Genomic DNA, 22,953 nt, shown 5'->3' with positions numbered 1-22,953 from the left:
TCTATTATATCAATGGAAAAAAATACGAATTACTGGAAAAATATTTTAGAACGTATCATCGAAGTCATAAAATTTTTAAGTTCAAGGGGTTTGGCTTTTAGGGGAGAAAATCAAACTATTGGTGATAAACATAATGGGAATTATTTAGGGTGCTTAGAACTTTTAGCAAAATTTGACCCTATTTTGCAACAACATATATTTAATTTTGCAAATAAAGGTACTGGGAATATTTCTTATTTATCTGCAAATATTTGTGATGAGTTTCTAAAAATATTGGGCAGAAATGTTAGATGTTTTATTATCAAGGAACTAAAAGAGGCAAAATATTACTCTATTATAGTAGATTCGACGCCCCATATTTCCCATATGGATCAATTAACCATTGTCGTAAGGTACGTCAATAAAAATGGAACACCCGTTGAAAGGTTTTTAAAATTTTTGGAGAATACTGGCCATAAGAGCTCAGGAATGCAAGACTGTATTTTAAAGCTATTATATGATTTAGATATTAGTTTGGAAGATTGTAGAGGACAATCTTATGATAATGCCTCTAATATGTCGGGTATATATAACGGCCTCCAAGCACGCATTAAATCTAGAAATAATCTTGCCATTTACGTGCCCTGTGCGGCACATTCTTTAAATTTAATTGGACAATCGGCAGCTGAATGCTGCATACAAGCAACTAAATTGTTTTTGTTTCTACAAAACTTATACAATTTCTTTGCCGCATCAACATCAAGATGGGAAATTTTAAAAAATACGCTAACAGCAAAAAATAAAGTTCCCAAAAAATTAAGCGACACTCGTTGGTCAGCAAGAGCTGATTCAGTGAAAGTAGTGGTTTCGGGCTATGAAAATTTTAAAAATGCTTTAACTAAACTTTACAAAGATAATTTTCAAAAGCCTGCAACAAAAGTTGAAGCCCAGGGGTTGTTAAATGTGTTCAACTCATTGGAAACTGCTATTATGATAGCATTTTGGAGTGAAATATTGGAAACCATCGATAAAACTAATATATCGCTTCAAAAAGTTGATATTACAATTGAATGCATTGTTTCATTATATGCTTCTTTAGAAAAATTTGTACAATCGAAACGAAATATAGATTCGTTTAACCTTTACAAATCAGAAGGTATAAAATTATCTGGCTGTTATGAATACAAACGGTTACGGAAAAGAAAAAGACAGTTCGACGAAAATACGTCGGAAGAAGTGCAACTTGATGCAAATGACGAATTCCGCATAAAAACATATTATGCTATTATTGATAAAATTCTAGCAGAAGTACAAAAGAGAAAATGTGCATATATTGACATTTATTCAACATTTGGGTTTCTAGTTAATTTAAAAAATATAAATGAAGACATAATTAGAAATAATGCAGCAAAGTTGTGCGAAATATATCAGAATGATTCAGAAAACAACTTTATTGAAGAATGCCTACATTTTAATCATGTGAATTTATTGGAAAATACCGAAAATATATCTATCGCAGAACTAAGTTTAAAGACAATAATCGAGTTAAAAATTGAATCTACATTTCCAAACGTAACCACAGCACTGCGCATATTTTTAAGTATCGCCACAACAAACTGCAGTGGCGAAAGATCATTTTCAGCAATCAAAAGAATAAAAAATTACTTACGATCTTCTTTGGGACAGAGTAAACTCAATGATTTAAGTATTTTGTCTATTGAAAGAGATTTATTTGAAAATTTAATACTAGTGATATTATTGATCAGTTTGCCAAAGAAAAAGCTAGGAAAGTAAATATATAAGTTACATTTGTTTAGATTAAGGTGTGTTTTTGTTCTTAAATGGTTTTTTATTTAATTAAATTTTAATTTTGTTTATGTTATGCACTGATGGAGAATCATATAATAGTTCCGATCAAGTTCTAAGGATTAGACTAAAAACTGATCGGAACTGTCATTATTGAGATAATCCCCTCAAATCTGGATAAACATTTATACCCATCTTTTAAATAAGTGACTTTAAAGAAAAGTTACAATAAAGATAACAGTTTATTATAAAAGTAATAAATAGTTTTTTTCTAGTTCTGACACTTTTGTTTCGTATAACATTTCCGACTCCCATTTGCCATTCTGTGTATTTTCTTAGGAAGAAGGGCGCATTATTTTTAGTAGCCCATGGGTGCCGAATTCCTTAAGACGGCCCTGCACAGTACAATATAACAACATTTGAGTGTATCCATATTGGTAAACAAATTAGAGGCATCATGATATACAATGCTACATTAGAATCATACTGTGTCAGATATTAATCCTTAAAAGCCAGTTAGCATATCATAATATTTAACTGTAATACATAATTTATAATATATTTCAGTAAGCTGTTACATCAGTTACACAGCAACAATTTGATTCAAAGAGGCTTTTATGTCTGCTTTCTCTCTTGAGGTAATATTTTTTCTCCTGTATTCCAGAATTTTTCACCCCTCATGTTCTCACTGTTGTCAGAGTGTAGCAGGGAAACTATTAAAAAAATAATTTATACATGCTGATATTTTAATACTGATGCAATTGCAGGGCTGGATTTATGTACAAGCTACACAAGCTATAGCTTAGAGCCCTCACTTTCTGGGGGCCCCAAAAAATTAAAATATAATATAAATAGTATTAAAACATAGTATAACAGACTTATAAAGCGCCCATTATATTAAAAAGCTTAGGGCCTTATCAAGTCTAAATCTGGCTGTGTGCAATTGTAGAATGTTTCTTTTGCACACTTGTAGTGTGCAATTGTAGAATGTTTTCAGTGGGGCTATTGGTGCAAGACTGATCCTCCAATAGCATAAAATTTACTAACAACAATTATAACAATATAATTAAATGATTAAAAACATATTTTTAAGCTCTCTTGACCTTATATATCTTGCATGTTTAGCATCTCTACCGTCATGGACTATCACAGCACATTCCTTTTATCCAAATGGCATGGGAAATAAAGAAAGGCTTGTATAAATAAAAAAAAAACCCTTTATTTGTAATACATGTAATTTTGTTTATATTGGCATGACAAAAAATACTCTTATTAATCTCAGAATTAATAACCATAGATCTCACATTAAAATGGTTTACTTTAGTCAAAGTTCTACTAAAAAGGAAGAACCTCTGGCCGCAGTACTTGAACATTTTCAGTTACATGATTTTTACAACATCAAATCTCAATTTTAGATATCATTTATAACCTTAAAGAAAGACTTCTTAAAGGATCTATTTACATTTTGCAATGTAAATCTCCTACCCATATGGACTCAGTTACTACTTACAAAGTACAGCAGATTTAAAAAAAAAAAAAAAAAAAAAAAAAAAAGACTCTGCTTCCTATAGTCAGTTTAAAATTTACAGTAAGAAAACTTTTCAGAGAAAAGGGGGAAGGGACTAAAAACGCAAAGAATTTTTTTTTTCCTACTTTGAATACCAAACTACTTCAAAATAACTTTTATACAAACTTGAGTTTTTCACAAAAAATATACTTAAATTATGCCATAATTTCAATAATAAAATATTATGCAACTTCTTAATTACGTCTAACACAAGTATAAAGGCTACCAAATAATCAAAGACCTGGTTATTGACTTCTATAAATTTAAATTGAACAAAAGCTAATTTCTCTGTAAAAACCTTACTGCACTATTAACTTTATCATCCAATTTATGATTCGTTTAAACTTGATCAGATTTTTAAGGCATATCAACATCTTTTTCCTGATCACAACTTCAAAACACTACCCTATTTCCAATATACAAAAACCATGAGCAATGTAATCTCTAACCAGCATGAGTTTAGATGACCTGACTAAATGAGTATGGAAATTACCAAAATATCTCTTTTTGTTGATCAGCACCATCAAAATTTTGTTACTGGAAATTTACTTATTGTTGGAGACCCAACTTTAAGACAATTAATGCACCAAATTTCGAACTATTTTCAATGTTAGCAAAATCTTTTACATCAACAACTTTGAAAATAACATAAACACATTCATAGTTAATACAAACTACAAAACTAATTTGCTCACTACAGGAATGGAAAGATGTGATTTTTAACAACTTCATACTTCACATTTCTCTTACCAACAAGCTTCAGTACTTCCATAACAGAAAGGAACTGGAAAATAAAATTAATCTACTGCATCAAATTTAATTCATTCAGCGTCAAAAATTCATAGTCGCCAAAACAGACAAGGCAAGTAATAACTTCAATATCATTTGGAAATCATTTTATTACAACATTATTAAAAAAGAACTTCAAAGTATTAATAAAAGAAACAAATACAAGTTTTGCAACTATGATTGAAAATATCTCATGATCTATTACAGTTAGAAACAAATGAGGGTAGTCAAAAGTTTGCATTTGAAGAGCTTTTTCATTTGAGTATAACAATTCCATTGTAGGTGTATTAGAAATGAGACTAATGTTGGGTATGCTATTTCTAGTGTGCCTATGATTGAGCATAACTTGTGATCTATTATAGTTAGAAATAAAGGGAAATAGGAAAAGTTTGCATTTGAAGAGATCTATCATTTGAATATAGCATTTCCATTGTACCTATAATAGCAAAGAAACTAGCGTTTCCTAATGCTGTGGAAAATTGTATTTATGATTGAAAGAGCTTTACACCGCAGACTTAAAATTACTGCTTTGACAGACAACAAAAGGTTTTCTAACCTTTATGCACTGTCTAAATTTCACAGGACCTCCCCCATTAAAATACAGTTTAATTGCCAATGGTACTAGGAACTACCTAAAATAAATAGACTATAAGTTTGCCGAAAAGCTTAAACTAATTCTAATCATTACTAATTCTGCTAATAAGGAACAAATTGACAGTTGTATTATTAATAACCATGTACAGCCACACAAGATTTTGACAGCCATACAAGATCTAGAAATTACAAATATTAATTGCTATGACTTCAAATATCTGTATACTATATTATCATTACATGAAATTTTTTATAGTCTCTTAACACTATCAACATTTTTTCCAGAAATTCTTATGGTAGTAATACAAGAGAATTGGTGCATTATCTTAAAAGTGTGTTGTTTCAAAATTACATCAAATTTAATAATACTATTTACAAACAGGTTAATGGGATCCCTATGGGCTCTAACTCTTCTTCGGCACTATATAACTTGCACCTCTTTATTAAAGAATTTAATTTCCAAAAAGAGTTTAATAATGAATAATAGATCCATTTTTCAAATATTTACATATATGTAGTTGACATCTTAGCAATTAATAATTTTGAGATAATTGGAGAAGCTAATATTTATTCACCTTGCCTCAAAGTTAACAAAAGGAAAGCATCAACAAGATAATATAAATTTAATTTACAAATGGCTAAAATACAAAAAAACTAAAAATCGATGTTAAAAGAAGAAAATTCAATTTCAATACCATCAAACTCATTAATTGGCATTCCAACATTTCCAAAAATGTAAATCTTAATACTATTCACACTAAACTTATCAGGATCAAAGATGTTTGCAATGGTATTAATATCTTTCAAGAAGAAGTCTGACTTTTAATTAATTTACTCATAGAAAATAGAACTCCCAAATTTAAAATTTGCCAAACATTAAAAAAAGCAGGCATAAAGTAATATATATCAGGTATAAAAATGTGAAAAAACTACTAAGTTTAATTCAGCAATAGTTAATTCAAATCCTTGTTTTAATTTGGCCACATCTTCTTCTTGTTCTAACACTAGTAATATATGAATCTAAGTGGGTCATATGAAAATTAATCCGCATTATGCCATTATGTAAGAGTAGTATAGCAGATATTTTTTATCCAATTACACTTCAAAATTTAAAGAAAGACGCTGACTCTATAAATATTGCTTTGCTAAAATGTGCACTCACCTTTCCTACCTTCTTCTCACTGTATCAAAATGTGATTGTCATAGCTTTGCTTTGCCCATCATTTAAAGATGTAAATAGCTATATAAAATTATGGAGTGCATGCCACACTCATAATGATGATGTGTAAACATGTTTGCTTATTAAGGCTTGTTTTATCACAAAATAAAACTATGTTCAGTCAATAGATATATCTGAAAGTTTTTCTTCTGTATTGTGTCATCCTGTGTATCTACACAATGCACCTATCTTCAGGTTATCTACAGTATATATGACATATGCATATGTAATATATATATGTGTAATAGTTCAAATGTAATACTTATATGTACTGCATTTGTACATCAAATTTGCAAGATGCTTACAAAATATTAATGATGTCTATAAAAACTTCCTTTTTATACTTCAGAGTTAATGCATTTTTCTATGTTTATTTTCCTGAGATGTTAGCTTTTGGGGATTTATTCCTTTTAATGTTTTCCATTTCAGTCTCAGAAGCAAGCTGTCATCTTAGATGTTAGTGCAATCCACAGTTTGCACTTGCCGTTTGGAGTTCCATATAGTTCACAAGACAATAATACTCTCCGTCTATTGTATAATAAAGATTATGTTACTGCATTCGATTTAAAATTTCACTTACCTATGTGGACAGCGTTTACTTTAAATGCACAGGTACACATTTTTTGCTGTATTTAAGATATATGTATTCATACTAACCATTATTTTTATTTTTAAAAGTGCATCTTGTTTTTCACTCTTGTAAATGTACCTGCATTATTTTCTAAATAACTTTAAACATAATTTACAGCTGCTTTCAGTATTTCAACTCTGACCATGACTTCATCCTTATGAAAATTATACAAATTACATGTAAAAAGTAAATTTTTTTTTAAAAAGTTTTTCTGTAACATTTTATTCTGATTTGAAACCTTAACCTGCACTTTTAGTTTTAATTGCCTTCCATTATTACATTTGTTTAAACAATTTTTTTAATTTCTTTGGAAAATAAATTTTCTGCAAAAAATATAAAATTGCTTATTATTGATTTTTATTATTTGTAGCTTAATTTAATTTTCAGAAACATGTATTTATATTGCTTTAGTTTTCTAAACATTTAAAAAAAATATGTTTTTGGAAGTGCAGATGCACATTTGTCTGAGATCTGTTTAAATCTCTCTAAAATTATCTAGAAAAATCTTAGCAAGTTTGACAATATTTGCTGGATTGGCGATGCTCGAATTCCCATTAATGATGCACCACAGTGTACGGATTACGATGCATTTGTTGTAAAGGAGCAATATATTCTTCAGAGGCCTTTGTATCCTCCTGGTTAGTAATTATTTTCTTTTAGATTACATAAAATGAAAGAAATGGAGCTTTTTGCTTTATGTTTTGTTTTAAAATGAATTGATCTATTAAAGAATAAACTGCAGAAAATTATCATTAGTAAAATCCATTTAAAAAATATCTGAATATTGAAAATGAAACTCATTTCAGAAAACAGTGTGTGCACATTTTGCACTGCTTAACTGATAGAATGGAATTTGGATTACTCTTTGAATCTAGTTTAAATGAATTTTCTAATCAAAACTTTAACTGGAAGTAATGAGTTTCACCAGAATACATTTCCTATGCCAAATTCAACATGGGTAACACCATGTTTTCTATGCCAAAATCGATGTGGACAATACCTATTGCATATTTAAATATTTAAATAATATATAAATTTCTTCTAACTTATAAAAAACTTATTATGATATTTACACATTTTCTTGTCATCATTTCTATCTAAAATTGTGTGATTATAAGTCATAATGAATCATAAGTGAATCATTTAAAAGTAAATTGTAAGGTAATGGGTTAAAAACTAACTAGTGTAGATTCTTTATGAATGCAGTTTAATTCATTATGGTCTCAAAATCCAACTTTGTTGAAAATACATCAAATAACACATTGTGTATAAAACCTGAAAAGTACAACTAAATGAAAAAAGCATATCTTTCAGTACTTTTATTTGCATTCTTCAGTGATGAACATATTGAATGATGGTATTTTTAATCAACTTTGAGAGATGGGTTGAGCCTCATCATTAACTTCAAAGGATCTTATTTTGATAGGAAAGAGGTTCTCCTCTTTTTATTTATTTATTTATTTATTGTTGCCTTTCACTGAGAAATCTTCTACAACAAGGTCTTTCTTAAACTTTTCAAAAATATAATTGTCTTTTTCAAAATGTAACTGTGCCCTTTAGCTTGATGATTACTCTTTCTTCTAATTTCCTAGTCATCAGCCTCTTACATGCCACTGCATTACTAGGAGGCTTTTTATCTTGTGTTCAGTTAATAAGAACGTTCAACATATAGCAGCTTCTGGTATTAGCTTTTGCAGTTTCGATTCCACACACATACAATGTGATAAAAGTTCTAGAAGGATTTTCTTCTGCTTCATCTATAAAAAAATGTGTTTGCTTTGCATAACCAGCATCTTTATAATTTTATTTGAGCTCGATGGGGGTTCATTTCTGCAGTTATAGCAAGTATGCTAGTTACTAAACTTGAAAACCTTTAATTCCATGTTATTAATTTCCATTAACCTTTAATTCCATGATTATGGAAATGAATAAATAGAATTAGCTCTGTGATCAATAAACCTATTGAATATTCTTATACTAACATCATATTCGAACTACTATATGCTTTTAAGCTGCAGAAGAGTTGAATTAATTTATTTAATAATACTGTAAATCTGTATTTTAATTTTTTATTTATTTTTCTATTTATTTTATTTATTTTTTATCTGTTGCATTTTATTAAAATTCTAATGGAATATTTTGTAGTTTGTAATTTTATAAAATAATATGTTAATTCCCTATTTAAATTATGAAAGTTCAATTTTTTTATTTTTATTTAATAGATTTTTCTGGTGCAAGTGCCAGAGAACAGGCTACTTTTGTTACTAATTCAGTTCCAAAGTCTATGAACCACTCCAAAATATTGGAAGAGAAATTAAATCAAATTCTCAGTGAGTGGGTTAGAGAACAAAATCATCTTAATGTGATCATGGGTCCAGCATTTGATGTTCAAGCTACTGGTATAAGACTTTCCAGGGAAAATATAATGTAAGTTATTCAATGATATGTATTTTTATTATATTCATTAGAAATTTGTGCCACTGCTGCACTATAAATAAAACACAAATTTTCAAACACCAAAGTAATCCTAATAATAAATTAATTATATCCGGCATTCTGTAGAAAGCCTAGGTATTGTACATAATGCCTAAAACTAGCTGATATTGTATGAAATGATTCATATTTCACACATTTTCTAGGCATTCTATAGAATGCTAAATGAGAAACCAGCAAAGTATGAAGCACATCTCCGATTTGTTTCGAATTTCACATGTATTTCAATTCATTCAATATTTCAGACATTCCATTTCTGATACCTTTTCTGTGTGTTTAAAAAGGGAACAAGTGATGTACTTGCATGCAAAAAATGTCACCAAAATATACATAACCTTCTGTGGCCATGTTAGTAAAGGTAATGAAGCGGATATTTTGTGCACCCTTTGTTTCAAAACTGAAAATGCTATTGAAGACAAGATAAATTCGAAAATCAATCTGGAAGTACTGGCCAAAAAATGAAAAGGAATTTGGAAAAACGATTTCCCACTTCTTTGGAAAGTACTGTGCAAATTCCTATCCCTAACGTCAATAAGGGTCAAGGGAATTCGCGCAATATATCGGCATATTTTATATTCTATATTTTATAGAATGCTGGCATTTTGTACTTTGCCAGTAACATATAAAATAGTCTTATCAGAACCTTTTTTCGTACTTTGCCTGAATAGCTTTTGTCTTTCTATAGAATGCATAGGTATTATATACAATGCATAGGAAAAGTATGTAATAATTTTTATATTTCATACTTTGCCTAAAGACATCTGGCATTATACACAATGCCTAGGTGTTCTATAGAATGTGGGTATTTCATACTTTACCGATAACATATATATATATAAGACAATTCAAAAGTAAAATTAGTATATAAAAACTACAAAGTTCACTTATCATATACAAAAACAGCAACAATACGTGCATAAGAATAAGTTAAAATATAAATTTTAAGAAAATTGTAGATATTTCTTAATTACTTAATATACAAAATTTAATATTCTTTTGTACTGTAGGGTAATGGGTATGAAGTTTGCCTGTTATACATCTCTTTAAAATTAAAATTAATCTGTGTCTTGGTTTTGTCTAATTTTAAAATTGAAATACTTCTCTAATATTTATTAAATTTAAATGCAAAAGGAAACAAGTGCAAAGGAGACATGTGTAAGGAATTTAGAAAGATAAATTCTGACCTTTCAGAAATGAGTCTTTTGAAAATTTCTAAAATGTTGCCAAGTTGATAAGAAATTTCTAGGTATTGCCAAATTTGATGGGGAGGGAGCGAATTAGGAGAAAATTTCTGATTCTCTTTAAGCTTTTACAGTTCCAGCATTTATCTGCATATAATTGTAAGTGTAAAAGCAATTTAATATGTAAAAGTAATATAAGTGCACTTAAAGACTAGACACTTAAATAAAACACACAATAACAGACTCAAAATTTCAGTAAAATAATTCATAAATTAGTTGAAGAAATACAAAATAAATACACAGTAATATAAAACAGATAAAAATTGAAATGCAGCAATATGAAAAAATATGAACAATATTTAAGTATTTTTAAATATGCATCAATGGAATCATTTATTAAAGATTTATTTAAATATAAGGGTTGTTCAGAAGGTAAGTTCCATTAGTATGTAAAAGAAAGCAGAAAGAGATGCTGACAAAGATACATATTTAATAATGATTTACAAGTATTACATTAATTTTCAATGCAGTCACCCAGCATATTAAATAATTTATCATATTGAGAAAAGAGTTTTGTACGCCAGCATCTTAGAAGCTGGCCACCTGTGATGTTAGCCAAGCTGTTGCCAAGCATCTGTCACGTCTTCATCCTCATCAAAATGCTGGCTACTCAAGAATCACTAAGTGAAAGAATAGGTTGCCACCCAGCTGGTATAGTGGTTAGTGACACTGATTGCCATACCAAAGGGCCCAGGTTTGAATCCCAGAGAATGCATGGATGTTTATAAGTGTACAGTGACTGTGTGGCAAGAGGGGACTCAAAATACACAGCGAGCCAAAGTCCTCTTGAATGGTTGGTGGTAGGGGAAAAGGAGGGCAAGGTTCTTGGACTGACTGCTCCCTACAGTATTCTCCCTCATAATTGGGGAAGAACTGTCCCTATATTACTAATCATGAAATTCTGGTTTATCATCCATTTCTGCCTGTACTTGTAATTACAAGAATAGGTAAACGTCACTTGGCATCATTATTTCATTTGTTCCTAATAAAGGACTTAAAGAGATCTTGAGCCACATGAGTGGAATGTCGTCTGCCATTATAGTGCCGTTAAAATGGCACCATCACTAAGCAAGCAGTGTCTCTTGTTTCGAATGGCACGTTGCAGGTTTTTCAATGTTACACAGTTTGCAGTAGCAATGATGGTTTTGTCTCTGGGTGTGAAATCTACCAATATGACACCTTTTCTGTTATAGAAAATGATGCACACGATTTTGCATGTAGAAATGGTCTGTTTCAATTTCAGCCAAGTGTGATTTCATGAACATCTATTCGCACAAATTTTCACAGCAATTAGATAAACTAATTGATGACTCGCAGCAGATAGTTGGCTGTTTCTCACTTCATCATGCATGTGTGTTCTTCTTGAAATGAACAATTGAACCTATCTTCTGTGCTTTCTCTCATTCATAGCTGTATCAGTGTTACACCTCATGGATTTGCCTCTAAATTTCACAGCCGTTGGGACTATCCCTAATATTAAACACCTTTACAATTGTCAGCATCTCACCATATAAATTTTTTTGTTATGACGCATTCTTTAGTCATTGAAGATACAATACCATATAGACAGATTAGTGCCGTTTTTTGGTGCAGGAATTATTATATTCTGAGACTTACTTTCCAAATAACTCTCATGTAATAGCACTGATTTTTAGTAAATAATTTGCTAGAATCTAGTTTTAATATTCTAATAAAAATATTTATTTCATAAAATTTAAAACAGGAATGAAACATTAGGTCCAATTGTTGTACCCACTCACATATTTGTTGTTGCTTCATGGTGCTCTAACAGAACAGTCTCTTTAGAAGACTGTGATCCAGCAGCTTTAGAAGTTCTTTCTTTGCTTCTACCAAATCATCCATACCCTCAAAATTGTGAAGTGAGTATTTTAATGTATTCTTTGACGAATGTAATTGTTAGCTAATATTTTATGTCTTTACATATTTTCTTTCTGCTTTTACAAGTTTATTAAAAAAATTTTTTTACAGTAGTGAATTTTGCTGAAATTCTCTATGTTTAAATAAATTTTTGCTGCTGTTATTCCTCTAATAAACTTTTAGGTGTTTTATCATTGCATAACTTTATAAGAATTTTGTACTTAAATAAGTTTTCTAAATTGTAAGACTTCTAATTGTATATAGATTGTAAGTCTGTTTATATAACTACTTACCTACATTACATTGCTTTATATACATACATACAATAATAAATTGGTATTTTTAATGCTTCCAAATTTGAAAAAGCCATAAAATGAAATAAAAATTAAAAATATACAACATCAAGTTAAAGAGTAAATTATTGTTTCAAATTGTAACAATAATTATTGAAGAAGTTAACCAATAAGAATCAGCGCAATGCTTGTAAATTTTGCAAGACTAATTTCGATGATTTAAATATGGAACCAGCTCTTCAGCTGCCTAAGTGCAAATGCTGAAGAAGATGGTTAGGTGTTTAAACCATCAAAATTAGTCCTGCAAAATTTACAAACAGTATGCTGATTCTTGTAAACTTCTCCAATAATCGTTATTCAGTGTGTTATTTTAACCTAAATTATAATAATAATGTTAAAAATGTTTTCAATGATGCCAAAGTTAGCAATAAAAAATTTATTAAATGGAAAATTAAACAGGTGAACAAGAATGTATTTTTATTTTTTATTTTATTTCTTTTCATGTTTGTTTCCTTTTATGATATAATTAAATTTTTTTTATTATTGGAATAATATCTGAATTTTATTGTTGCTGCAGTTACACAAAATAAATCATTAATGTTAAAATTTTTAAATTTAAATAAATTTTAAAAAATTTTAAATACATTTTTTATTTATTTTTCTTGTATATATATTCAAAAATAGCAAATATTAAAATTATATTTGCAGTTTTGTTTAATTTTTATGAAATTATATTTCACATTTTTATTTTATTATATTTAACAAGAGCATTATGAATATTTAATACACATATTTCTTGTATTCCTTTCAGCCTGCAACAAGGGTGATCGAAAAGAATGTTGCTCGTGTTATTGATGTTGAGAATTTAACTGGGCTTTCTTTTTATACTGGACTACCAATATATGATGCTATACACCTGCGAACAATGTTGCCTCAAAGATCTATTTCATAATTTATTTTCCTTCATTGAAGAATGTTAGATGTATCAGCATAGCAGAATAGTTTTTAAAGTGCAATTAAGTCTTCAAGCATGTTTGGAAACTGTAGAAGTGATATTAAATTAAACAAAAATATACAGCTTTAAAGTCTCATTATTACATTTTTTACATACTTAATGCAGTAAGTAGGAAGCAAAATACTGTCTGATTAATGTGTATATAATATTGTATAATTAATTTTTGTGCAATAAAGAGGAAAACATATATATTTAAAAATATTTATATTTTATATACTTTAACTCTTGAACCTTGAACTTTGAGGCGAAGTAGAATATAATAAATATAAGGATGCCAGTTTTTACTTGAAAAGAGGGAAAATTCAACTTCAGTGGGATAGTCTTGGTGTTTCACAAAAGGAAATCTGTATCACATTTTTAAAAATGTATGGAACTTTTCTGTAAATTTTCTGCTGATGTGTACAGAATGTGGACTAGTAATTAAATATACAAACATATTTGTTTGATAATGATTTAATAGTTAGAACTGAAATTTTATCTGTCAGAGTCGTAGCTAGGGTTTTCAGCGCCCAGGGACAACTGAAGATTTCGTGCCCCCTACTGCTTGCCAAGGATGGAAAACATTTAATTCTAAAATGTTGTAACATCAGTTTGGCGCCCCTTGGATTCTGTGCCCGAGGACAGATGCCCCCCTTGCCCCCCTCTAGCTACGCCCCTGTTATCTGTAAAGGTTTCATGAAATTCTATAAACTAAATTGTAGCCTAATAATATTTGTAATGAAGTGGAGACATTTTGCTTTTGCATTGGTTAAAGAAACCCAGTATATGCAAAACATTTTTAGATTTTTTTTATTAGTATTTAGTGTTCCACAGTGGTGGAGCTAGGGCGGGGCAAGGGGGGACATCTGTGCCCCCTAGGTGCAGCATCCAGGCGGCACCAAATTGATGCTATGAATTTTTTTAATGAAATTGGATGCTCAAAAAAGAATTCCAAGGTTTTTCAGTAACTTTTATGTTATGAGCAGTTTGAAGGAAATATGTGTGTAGCATATATTATTGAGGCAAAAAAAGGAAAACTTGCTTACCTGTTAGCATAAGTTAGTATGTGTATCACTTATAAACATATGGCTATCGAAATGAAATTTTATCTCAAATGACTCTCAGGTAAACATATTCATAAGGGTGCTTATATCAAGAGTTCTCAACCAGGAGAATTTTGTGATTTTAGAAGGCATTTGTTTGATCTGATAGCTCAAACTATGATGACAAAAGGCTTGTGGCAGAGATTGACTATGGCATGGTCTGAAATCAAATGACACAAAAGAACAAGAAAAAAGTTAAATATGTCTCATGTAAGTGCAATAAAATCAACAGAAACATTTTATTTATGCTTTTTGAATATTAATATTATATTAATAAAAATATAAGTAATAATATACATTCTTGAAATAAAATAGATTATATATACCTTTATATTAAAATAAAATGCTTTCAGTATTACATATTATATGAAATGCTGCACTTGAATCAAGAAATCTTAGAAGAAGGCATTCTGGCACAGCTTGAGAAAGAGGACTGGGGGGGGGGGAAGAGTTGAAACCATAGACTTATAAGTTTGCTATTATTATGTAATTTTAAATGGATAAGTTATTGTATTTTTGGATTTCATCTAATCCATTTGAGTGAAATACAGGCTCCTTCTTGGCCAACCAATGAGAATATTTCTAAACATCAGCTGTTAAGAACAGTGCACACAACATCTACATATTATGCAGGGCTCTGTTCTATTAAAAAAATAAATACCATCACATTTTCAATTTCAGGTTAACGGAAGTGAGAATATTGTTAAGTTCTGTTAGAATATAAAAACGTACTATGCTTGTGTTACAAACTCTATAATAATTTTTAATGCCTTGCATATACTACTGTGTTTATGATTTCAACTTGTATTTATTTAGTTTTTCATTAAATGATATGATGATATAAAAATATGATAAATAAATCATATGATCTGATTATTGTATAGTAACATATTTTCATAATGTTTTAGTAATATTTACAAAAATCATATTAAAATAAAATACCCTCAAGTCATTTTATATGTGATATTGTAAATATAACAACAGTCATTTATTTTAAATGTTTTGTTATTTGTGTCTATTGTAATTTCATTTATACACCATGTCCACAAAAGTCCTTATATGGTCATTATTTTTAGAAAACATTGCTCATAGTTACTTCCAGTTACAAAAATGTTTTATATGAGGTAAATATTTATGTTTTGACATTTTTTAATAAATTTTAAAAAATTGTAAATATTTAAAATCTAATTTTATATACGATCCTCTAATCTTTATAGTTACATTTAGGAAAGTTGTATATTCATTAAAAAACATAAACACAAAAGTTTGAAACTTGTATAGCAAAAATTAGCAATTGTTATATTCAGTTTCAAAGTTTGAGAACTTCCAACGCCATTTTTGATTGCCTTGAGGGATTGATTAATAATTAAATTAGAATGATTTGCCATTTGAAAATATTCTTTTGTGATTTACTAGTGAGTAACGTTCTTTTAATTTAAAATTTTGTTTTAAATGTATTCTGAAAGCATTCTCACATGTGTAATTTTTAAATTTCTGAATGCTAGAAATATGTTATTAACATTCTTAAGATATTATATTATAGAATCATAATCTAATAATCATACTAAAAAGTTCATTAAACTAGAAATATTTTTCATTTTTAATTTATCAAATATTTATGAGTTGGCTACATACTGTACCTGTCAGTGTTTTGCAGAATATGATTTCTCTAAGTTTTGAGTGTCATACAGTGAAAATCGTTTAACACGAAACTGAGGGAACTGGAATATTTTTTCGTGTTAAAAGAATTTCATGTTAAAGGATATTTGGAAAAAAACAACATATATTCAACAAAATTAAGTTTATTAGAGTACATTTTATTTACATAGAAATGTATATACACATGTATTTAATAAAAATCAATGAAATAAAAACATCCACAAGAACTTGATGAAATTTAATACAAAATTTTCAAGTTTTTTGAAAAACAAAACATTTATTGAGTTTTTGGAAAATAATCTGATATTTTTCTTTGCATTGTTTTTTTTAGCATCAGATTGTTAACAAATTGTTCAATGTTGTCCACTTTGTTATTCATTTCACCATTGGAACATGCGTCTAAATAACTGCGCATACTTTTTAAGATGTTCCTCGTTTCGGATGACATGGGAACATGAGCTGCATTATTCATTTCATTTCCGTCTTCGGAATCTCCACTAATGATATTTTTTTAGCTTTGAACAAACTCCAAATGATGTTTTTGTCTACCATAATTAGGGTTGTAAACACATTATCGTTAACTACTGCAACAAATTCTTCCGATACTACAGTAGGATAGTCCAGTAATGCCGAAAACATTAAGTTTTGGCTCAATTTCAATATCCTCTTCCTACATTTCTTATGGCACCAAAGAATCTGATACTTTTGATAATCGTGCATGATGGAAACAATTTCCATTCATCTTTGGAGTCACTGAATTCCATGCAGAATGCAACATATGAACCAAACTCACACTGTGATGTACTCATCACCAAATTCCAAAGCCAATTGACGAGAGGTCAGTTTGTAGAAAGGTGAAAGTAGCTTAGATAAACAAAACTGGCTCGTGTCACAGGTTATTCTGAGGGTATTTCAAAGCCAAGTTAGCCTCCTTTCTATGAAACGTGAAACCATCTTCTCCTTCATTTCACATCCCACTTAAATTTCGCCTGTGAGGCCGTATTTTGTTCATTTCCAAAAGGGATATCCTTTCGTGTTAAATGATTTTTGTTTCATGTTAAGAGAAACAAAATGCATGAAAATACATAGTAGTTTGTCAGAATTATTGTATTATTTCATGTTAAACGATATTTCGTCTTAAGCGTTTCCGTGTTAAACATATTTCACTGTATATATTTCATATATGAACATATTTCACTGTATATATATATATATATACTGTATATAAATATATATATTGATAAATATTTTTCATGACATTCTGCTTAGCCATGATTTGCAGAGTGTGCTTCACTTAATCTTTTAACATTTAAATATTTTTCTGTATTGGTATTTTATTTTTAGTTGCATACAGATGCAAACATTTTACTATTCAATTTGTGTATGGCCCCTTAATATGATCTCAAACTTTAAAATTGAATATCTCAGTCAATATTTGTCTTATGGGAATGACACTTTTTGTATTTATTTTGTATAATGAATTTTGTATACCAGGAAACGTATAAAAAGTTAAAATTCATAATTTTTACAAAACTATTTTTTTAAATTTAAAAATGTCAAAATATGAATATTTGCTTTATTCAAAAACTTTTCTGTATTTGGGATTGCATCTGTATTACAACAACTGCGAAAATAAAGGCCGTGTAAGTACTTTTTGTAGACTTGATTTCTATAATAGCTATATATGACACATTGTGCGATGTTATTGAGAGACTTTTCACTTAATCATAATACATATTCTTCCTTGCAGGAATAATTTGATATATTCTCATGAAGTGCAGAATTACTGTAACTCTTTTTTTTTTTTTTTTTTTTTTTTATTAATGAAATTTTTAAAGACTACAAATTTTATGTTTTAAAAACATATCATCCTAGTATTTTTTTTTTTTTTTTTTTTTTTTTTTTTTTTAGCTACAGCTATTGTTTATAACACTTTATGGCTGCTAATTCATGATATTTTAAATCTTTTTCTAGAGCAGTAATTGTTAAATTATACATGATTATTCTTTCAAGAAATTTTTTAAATCTTTTACGGTGTATTTTATTATACAGATTTTGTGGCGTACAAAGTGTTTTTGAATTGAATTTGAAGTTATACTAAAAGTTTTGAAATTTAAAACATTTATTTATTTTAGAAGTTATCTGTAATATCTTGAAATATAAAATCAAAGAAACTTTTCAAATATTAACATTTGTTAACAGTTGTTATATACATAATTATATGATTTTTAGACATTGATACAAATTCAGTAAATTTATGAAATTATTAATTTGTGATTTAATTATGTATAATCTTTATAGATAGAGATGGTATTATAAACATTATTGTCACACGATTTCATATTGTTTTAATGACTGTATTTGGTATTCTGAATGGTAACAAAAAATACCATCATAAATAAGTAGTGATGTGTTATAGAGTGTTTCTTGTTTTGTTTGAATGCATATATGATAACATCCAGATTATAGTACTATTTTATTTCCACCTACCAAATCATGTATGTCTGTATCTCTATAAAGATGTTTTTTCATCATTTTAAATGTCCATTAATGCTATGTGTGTTAACTTGGGATATTTATTTTCAACTTTTCAAATATACCGTTTTAATGCTTACACTAATCATTTAAGTATTTCAATACTTGTACTTATTTAATGTATTAATTAAATTTAACTTTAACTGGGAAACTTGTGTGTCTAATTTGTAAGTAAAAATTTTATGTATTTAAAGAAAATTAAAAGAAAGATAGAAAATATGTGATGGAAACTGACTGTTTATTTTATAAAACATTTATGTGTGATATTCATCATATTTAATGAAAAGGTAAAGAAAGAAAATCAAGCAATTCTTTGCCAAGTATGTAATATACAGTATTAGAAATATTTTTTTAACAATTGCAATAGTAGCTGATGTTTTTTAATCGACATCAATCAGATATGTTATTAAAAATAAAATGATTTAAATTATTAAGAAATGCTACTATTATTTATAAATTTCTTAATTTGTTAAATCAAGCGTCGAAAACATTTTGTTTCCAGAAAGAGTGTCCCGAATGTCGTCAGTATTTGGAACGTCAGCATTCTAGGAAGTGTATCTATCCCGAATCTTCCAGACCGAGTGTCCCGCATGTCGTCAGTATTCGGGACGTCAGTATACTAGGAAGATGGTAGCTGGTTTTTTTTTTCGTAACCTTGTTCAAACGATGATAGTCAACGAAATATCTAATTAATTGTCTTTCTTTCTGAGCAGGACTATAGGAGAGGCTCAAGGACTTGCTGAAGACTCGATGACATTGCTTTCTTGCATGTCCTTTAGAAGTTTTCCTACTTTCTCCTGTTAAGCGGTATGTAAAAGTCTTGGATGTTGCTTGATTGGTGGAAGATACCCTGTATCAATTTTATTCTGTGCCAAACTGGTTTGACCTACATGAGAAGATAAGCAGGAGATGTCTTGAAATTCTTGAATGAAGCGTTTTGCAGCATTTCTCTCTTCATTGCTCAGTTGTGCATTCTGCAATATCTCTTATCTTAGATTCTCCGAAGATACAGATTCTTAAAGCTTATAGTATTTTATTACGGCCGGATAGGGTTACAGTTGCATATAGTGATCAATTACCACTGTTTCATTTAACGCAGGTCACTGGAGTGCATTCTACATCCACTTCACCTTTCCTAATGACTTTTGCCTTATCAGTTATATTGCCAACTCTTAGCGGGATAATGGCCCTTGGCTGATCGACGAGTGCCGAGGCTACTAGAACTCCTTTCGGCGTTCCCACTGGGGTTTGTCTGAGCTAACGGAGTCAGTTCCCTGTATTGACTAGCTCCGTTATGCTTGCAGTTCAGATTATTTAACTTGCTGCCCTATGGAAAAAAACTGTTTTTGGAGATGGGTCGGCTACATTAGTTGTGCCCGTTAGCTCAGATAAACCCCCAGTGGAAACGATCTTTTAGAATTCTTAGGTTCTTAAATATTCGGGCTGTTTCAGTTCTTGGATATTCCATGATACCTTGCTAGAAATTTCTGTTTTCAGCTAAGGATCCGGGAAGTAGAAACTCCTTTCTTACTGGTACTGTCATATTGTCTTGAGCTGGACGGATTGAACTCCTTCATGTTTAATTCTAAACAGGGTTATGTCCTCAGAGGCAGATTGCAATTCGTTATTTTTAAAATCCAGGGGAAAATTACATTCCCTTCGAAAGTACAATCCAAGTATGCAACGGTCGGTAATATCTGCTACATATACAGTGTGATAATAGGCAGCACTCCCAAACGTGATGTTAACATATAACTTTCCATAAGTTTCGATTTTATCACCGAACACAATATTGAGGGTAACGAGATTTGGCGTTCTTATGAGTTTAACTTCCAACTGTTGAGCATGGTCATAATGCAAGGAACTCCTTTGATATGCCCCATGATGAAAAGTCCATTACTGCCGTCACTCATTGGAGAAATCATAAATGCTTTTAAAATGGGGTTTCTCAATTTCTCGAAACATCCGCTCCACGAGATTGGTACTAATTTGTTTCCTGCATCCTTGCTGAGGACTGATCGTTTTTTCGTGCCATGGGATCTTCTTCAGTTCCTTCGTGCGTGCCCTTCAGTACCGCTGTTCCAGCACTTTAGAATCGGTTTCTTGTCATTCCTATGCGTCTCAAGGCATTTACTTGCCTGGTTAAATCGTCTAAACGCGCAGTCACCTTGATCCACTGACTTCTTGACATGAGGAGCTCTGATTGAGTGGCGGTCTTGTTCCTTGTTCGGCTTCCTCGAATTTAATGACATACACTAAAGCGCTTTTTAAATCCTTCGCAACCGCCATTCTCAGGGCCTTCTATATATCAGGATCCTAGATGCCATAGTAAGGTAAGAACAGTATTTCCCTCGTTTTCGTTGAGCAGTCCGGAAAAGAGCTAAATCCACGTCCACATCCATGGCAAGCTCTTGGAGTGTTTCCGTGGGCTTCAGTTGACGAGATTTTAATTGAAGCCTGCTATAGTTTTTCAAACAGTTCACCCAAAAGCGCAGCTCCAACGCACCGTATAGAGCTTCGATGTCTATCCTCTGGTTTTCGGGAAGAGTATGAAAGATATCCGTTGCGTCTGCTCTCATAGAAGGAGCTAGATTACAGGCTTTAGCTTCGAAATCCCATTCATATGCGTTTGCACTATAGAGAAGGCGTCTTGTAGACTTTCCAGGAGGTCTCTTCATCATATGTGGATAGCTGTAGAGTTAAAGTCAGGACGACATATGTTCGAATTTAAAGGTGTTAGAATTGTAACCAACTGTCGTTATGGACTTCTTTAAACTGTCAGCTTCGTTGGGGACAACAACAGAAACTTGGTCTTCGATTTGTTGTCCGACAGCAGAAACTCTTTCTTGAAGTTCTGTAACTTTATCTTCAATCATGCATATTCTGCCTTCCATAGCCTCGAATTTGTTTTCCATTATTGCAGTAATTTCTCTTTACCTTTCCTCTTGATCTGCTTTCATCTCTTCTTAAAGAATTCTCTTGCCCGCGTTCATCTCCTCTTTAACGGAGTTGACACTGTTTGATATCCTCATGGCCCGCTTTCGTGTCTGCTTTAACGGGGTTTTGTCCTGCTTTCATCCCTCCTTTGACGGAGTTGACAGCTGCTTCCACCCTTTCCTGAAATTCTGCAAAGGCAGTCACCAGCTGTTTTAGTGTCACTTCAGTTGCTCTTGTTACCGGAGGTGAATCCGACTACTTACACCAAAAATTGTTGCATGCTTATGGGTTCGTAATATACCGAATGCACACAGAACCCATGACAGCATGTTAAAATTTATTTTACCAAAAGAAACACTTTGTAGTCCTGGAGCTTTCCACAAAAATTCTCGTACAGTTCATCACAGTATCACAGAGTTCAATAAGTAGTAATACTTTAAGCTGTTATGAGTGTTAAATACAACGGAATGTAAAGCGCATCTAAAGAATGAAGCTACGACGATATCTCAATACTCCGAATTCAGCCTTGGTTTTATATTCAGCCCTGGTTTTATCACTCGGCTGCCGAGAAATTTCTAGTACTTCTGGAAATTACTAAAAGGCTAATCTAAGGGCCGTATGGTTGCAGTTGCATATAGTGACCAATTACATTTATTCTATTACAATACCCATAAGAGTTACACAAGGACTGAACCCAAATGGTCGCCAAATTTGGCGAGAAAAATCAGTTGTCAAAACCACTGAGATAGCCATTTACCCAATGTTAAATAGACTTGCCACTGTATTTAGCAAGGAGGTTAGAATAGAATCTATTCTAACCTCCTTGGTATTTAGCGACCTTGGGCGAGTTCTCGCCAAATTCGGCAACAAAAATAAGTTTCCAAAACGTTGTGAGATAGCCATTTACTCAATGTTAAATAGACTTGCCACTGTATTTTTACTTTTCCGACAAAGCATTGCTTATTAAATTTTTATGTGACATTATACGAAAAATACAACGATTTCACATATTATTTCACTAAAGGTATTTATATATGTGCAAAATTCGTAACAAAGTGATCGAACTGCAATAAAAATTTTAGATTTTACCAAAAAAAAACTGGGAGAATTACAGAACTTTGATGATGAAATAATGGATGGAATGTTACAAGCTAATAAGACAGAAGAGGACGTAGTAAGTCTGTTGAATGTTATTCAAATAATTAATTTAAGATTAAAATAAATTTAGATAAAGA

The 22,953-nt window shown here is 30.4% G+C and overlaps 1 protein-coding gene across 1 annotated transcript in view; it reads left to right on the top strand.

Moving 5' to 3' along the window:
- LOC118192267 (ectonucleotide pyrophosphatase/phosphodiesterase family member 3-like) overlaps positions 1-19,002 on the top strand; it is a 130,428-nt gene extending 111,426 nt beyond the window's left edge. The window contains exons 14-18 of the mRNA XM_035363193.2: positions 6,384-6,566; positions 7,085-7,223; positions 8,808-9,012; positions 12,043-12,199; positions 13,302-19,002. Of these exons, the coding sequence (XP_035219084.1) occupies positions 6,384-6,566; positions 7,085-7,223; positions 8,808-9,012; positions 12,043-12,199; positions 13,302-13,442 (825 nt within the window). The 3' untranslated portion in view covers positions 13,443-19,002. The remainder of the gene's footprint in view (positions 1-6,383; positions 6,567-7,084; positions 7,224-8,807; positions 9,013-12,042; positions 12,200-13,301) is intronic.
- The last annotated feature ends 3,951 nt before the right edge of the window (positions 19,003-22,953 follow it).

This window comes from Stegodyphus dumicola, chromosome 10 (genome assembly GCF_044657685.1).
Source record: "Stegodyphus dumicola isolate Sdum_Otavi_A_Nest chromosome 10, ASM4465768v1".
Classification (NCBI taxonomy): Eukaryota; Metazoa; Arthropoda; class Arachnida; order Araneae; family Eresidae; genus Stegodyphus; species Stegodyphus dumicola.
This window is presented reverse-complemented; position numbering and strand designations above follow the sequence as displayed.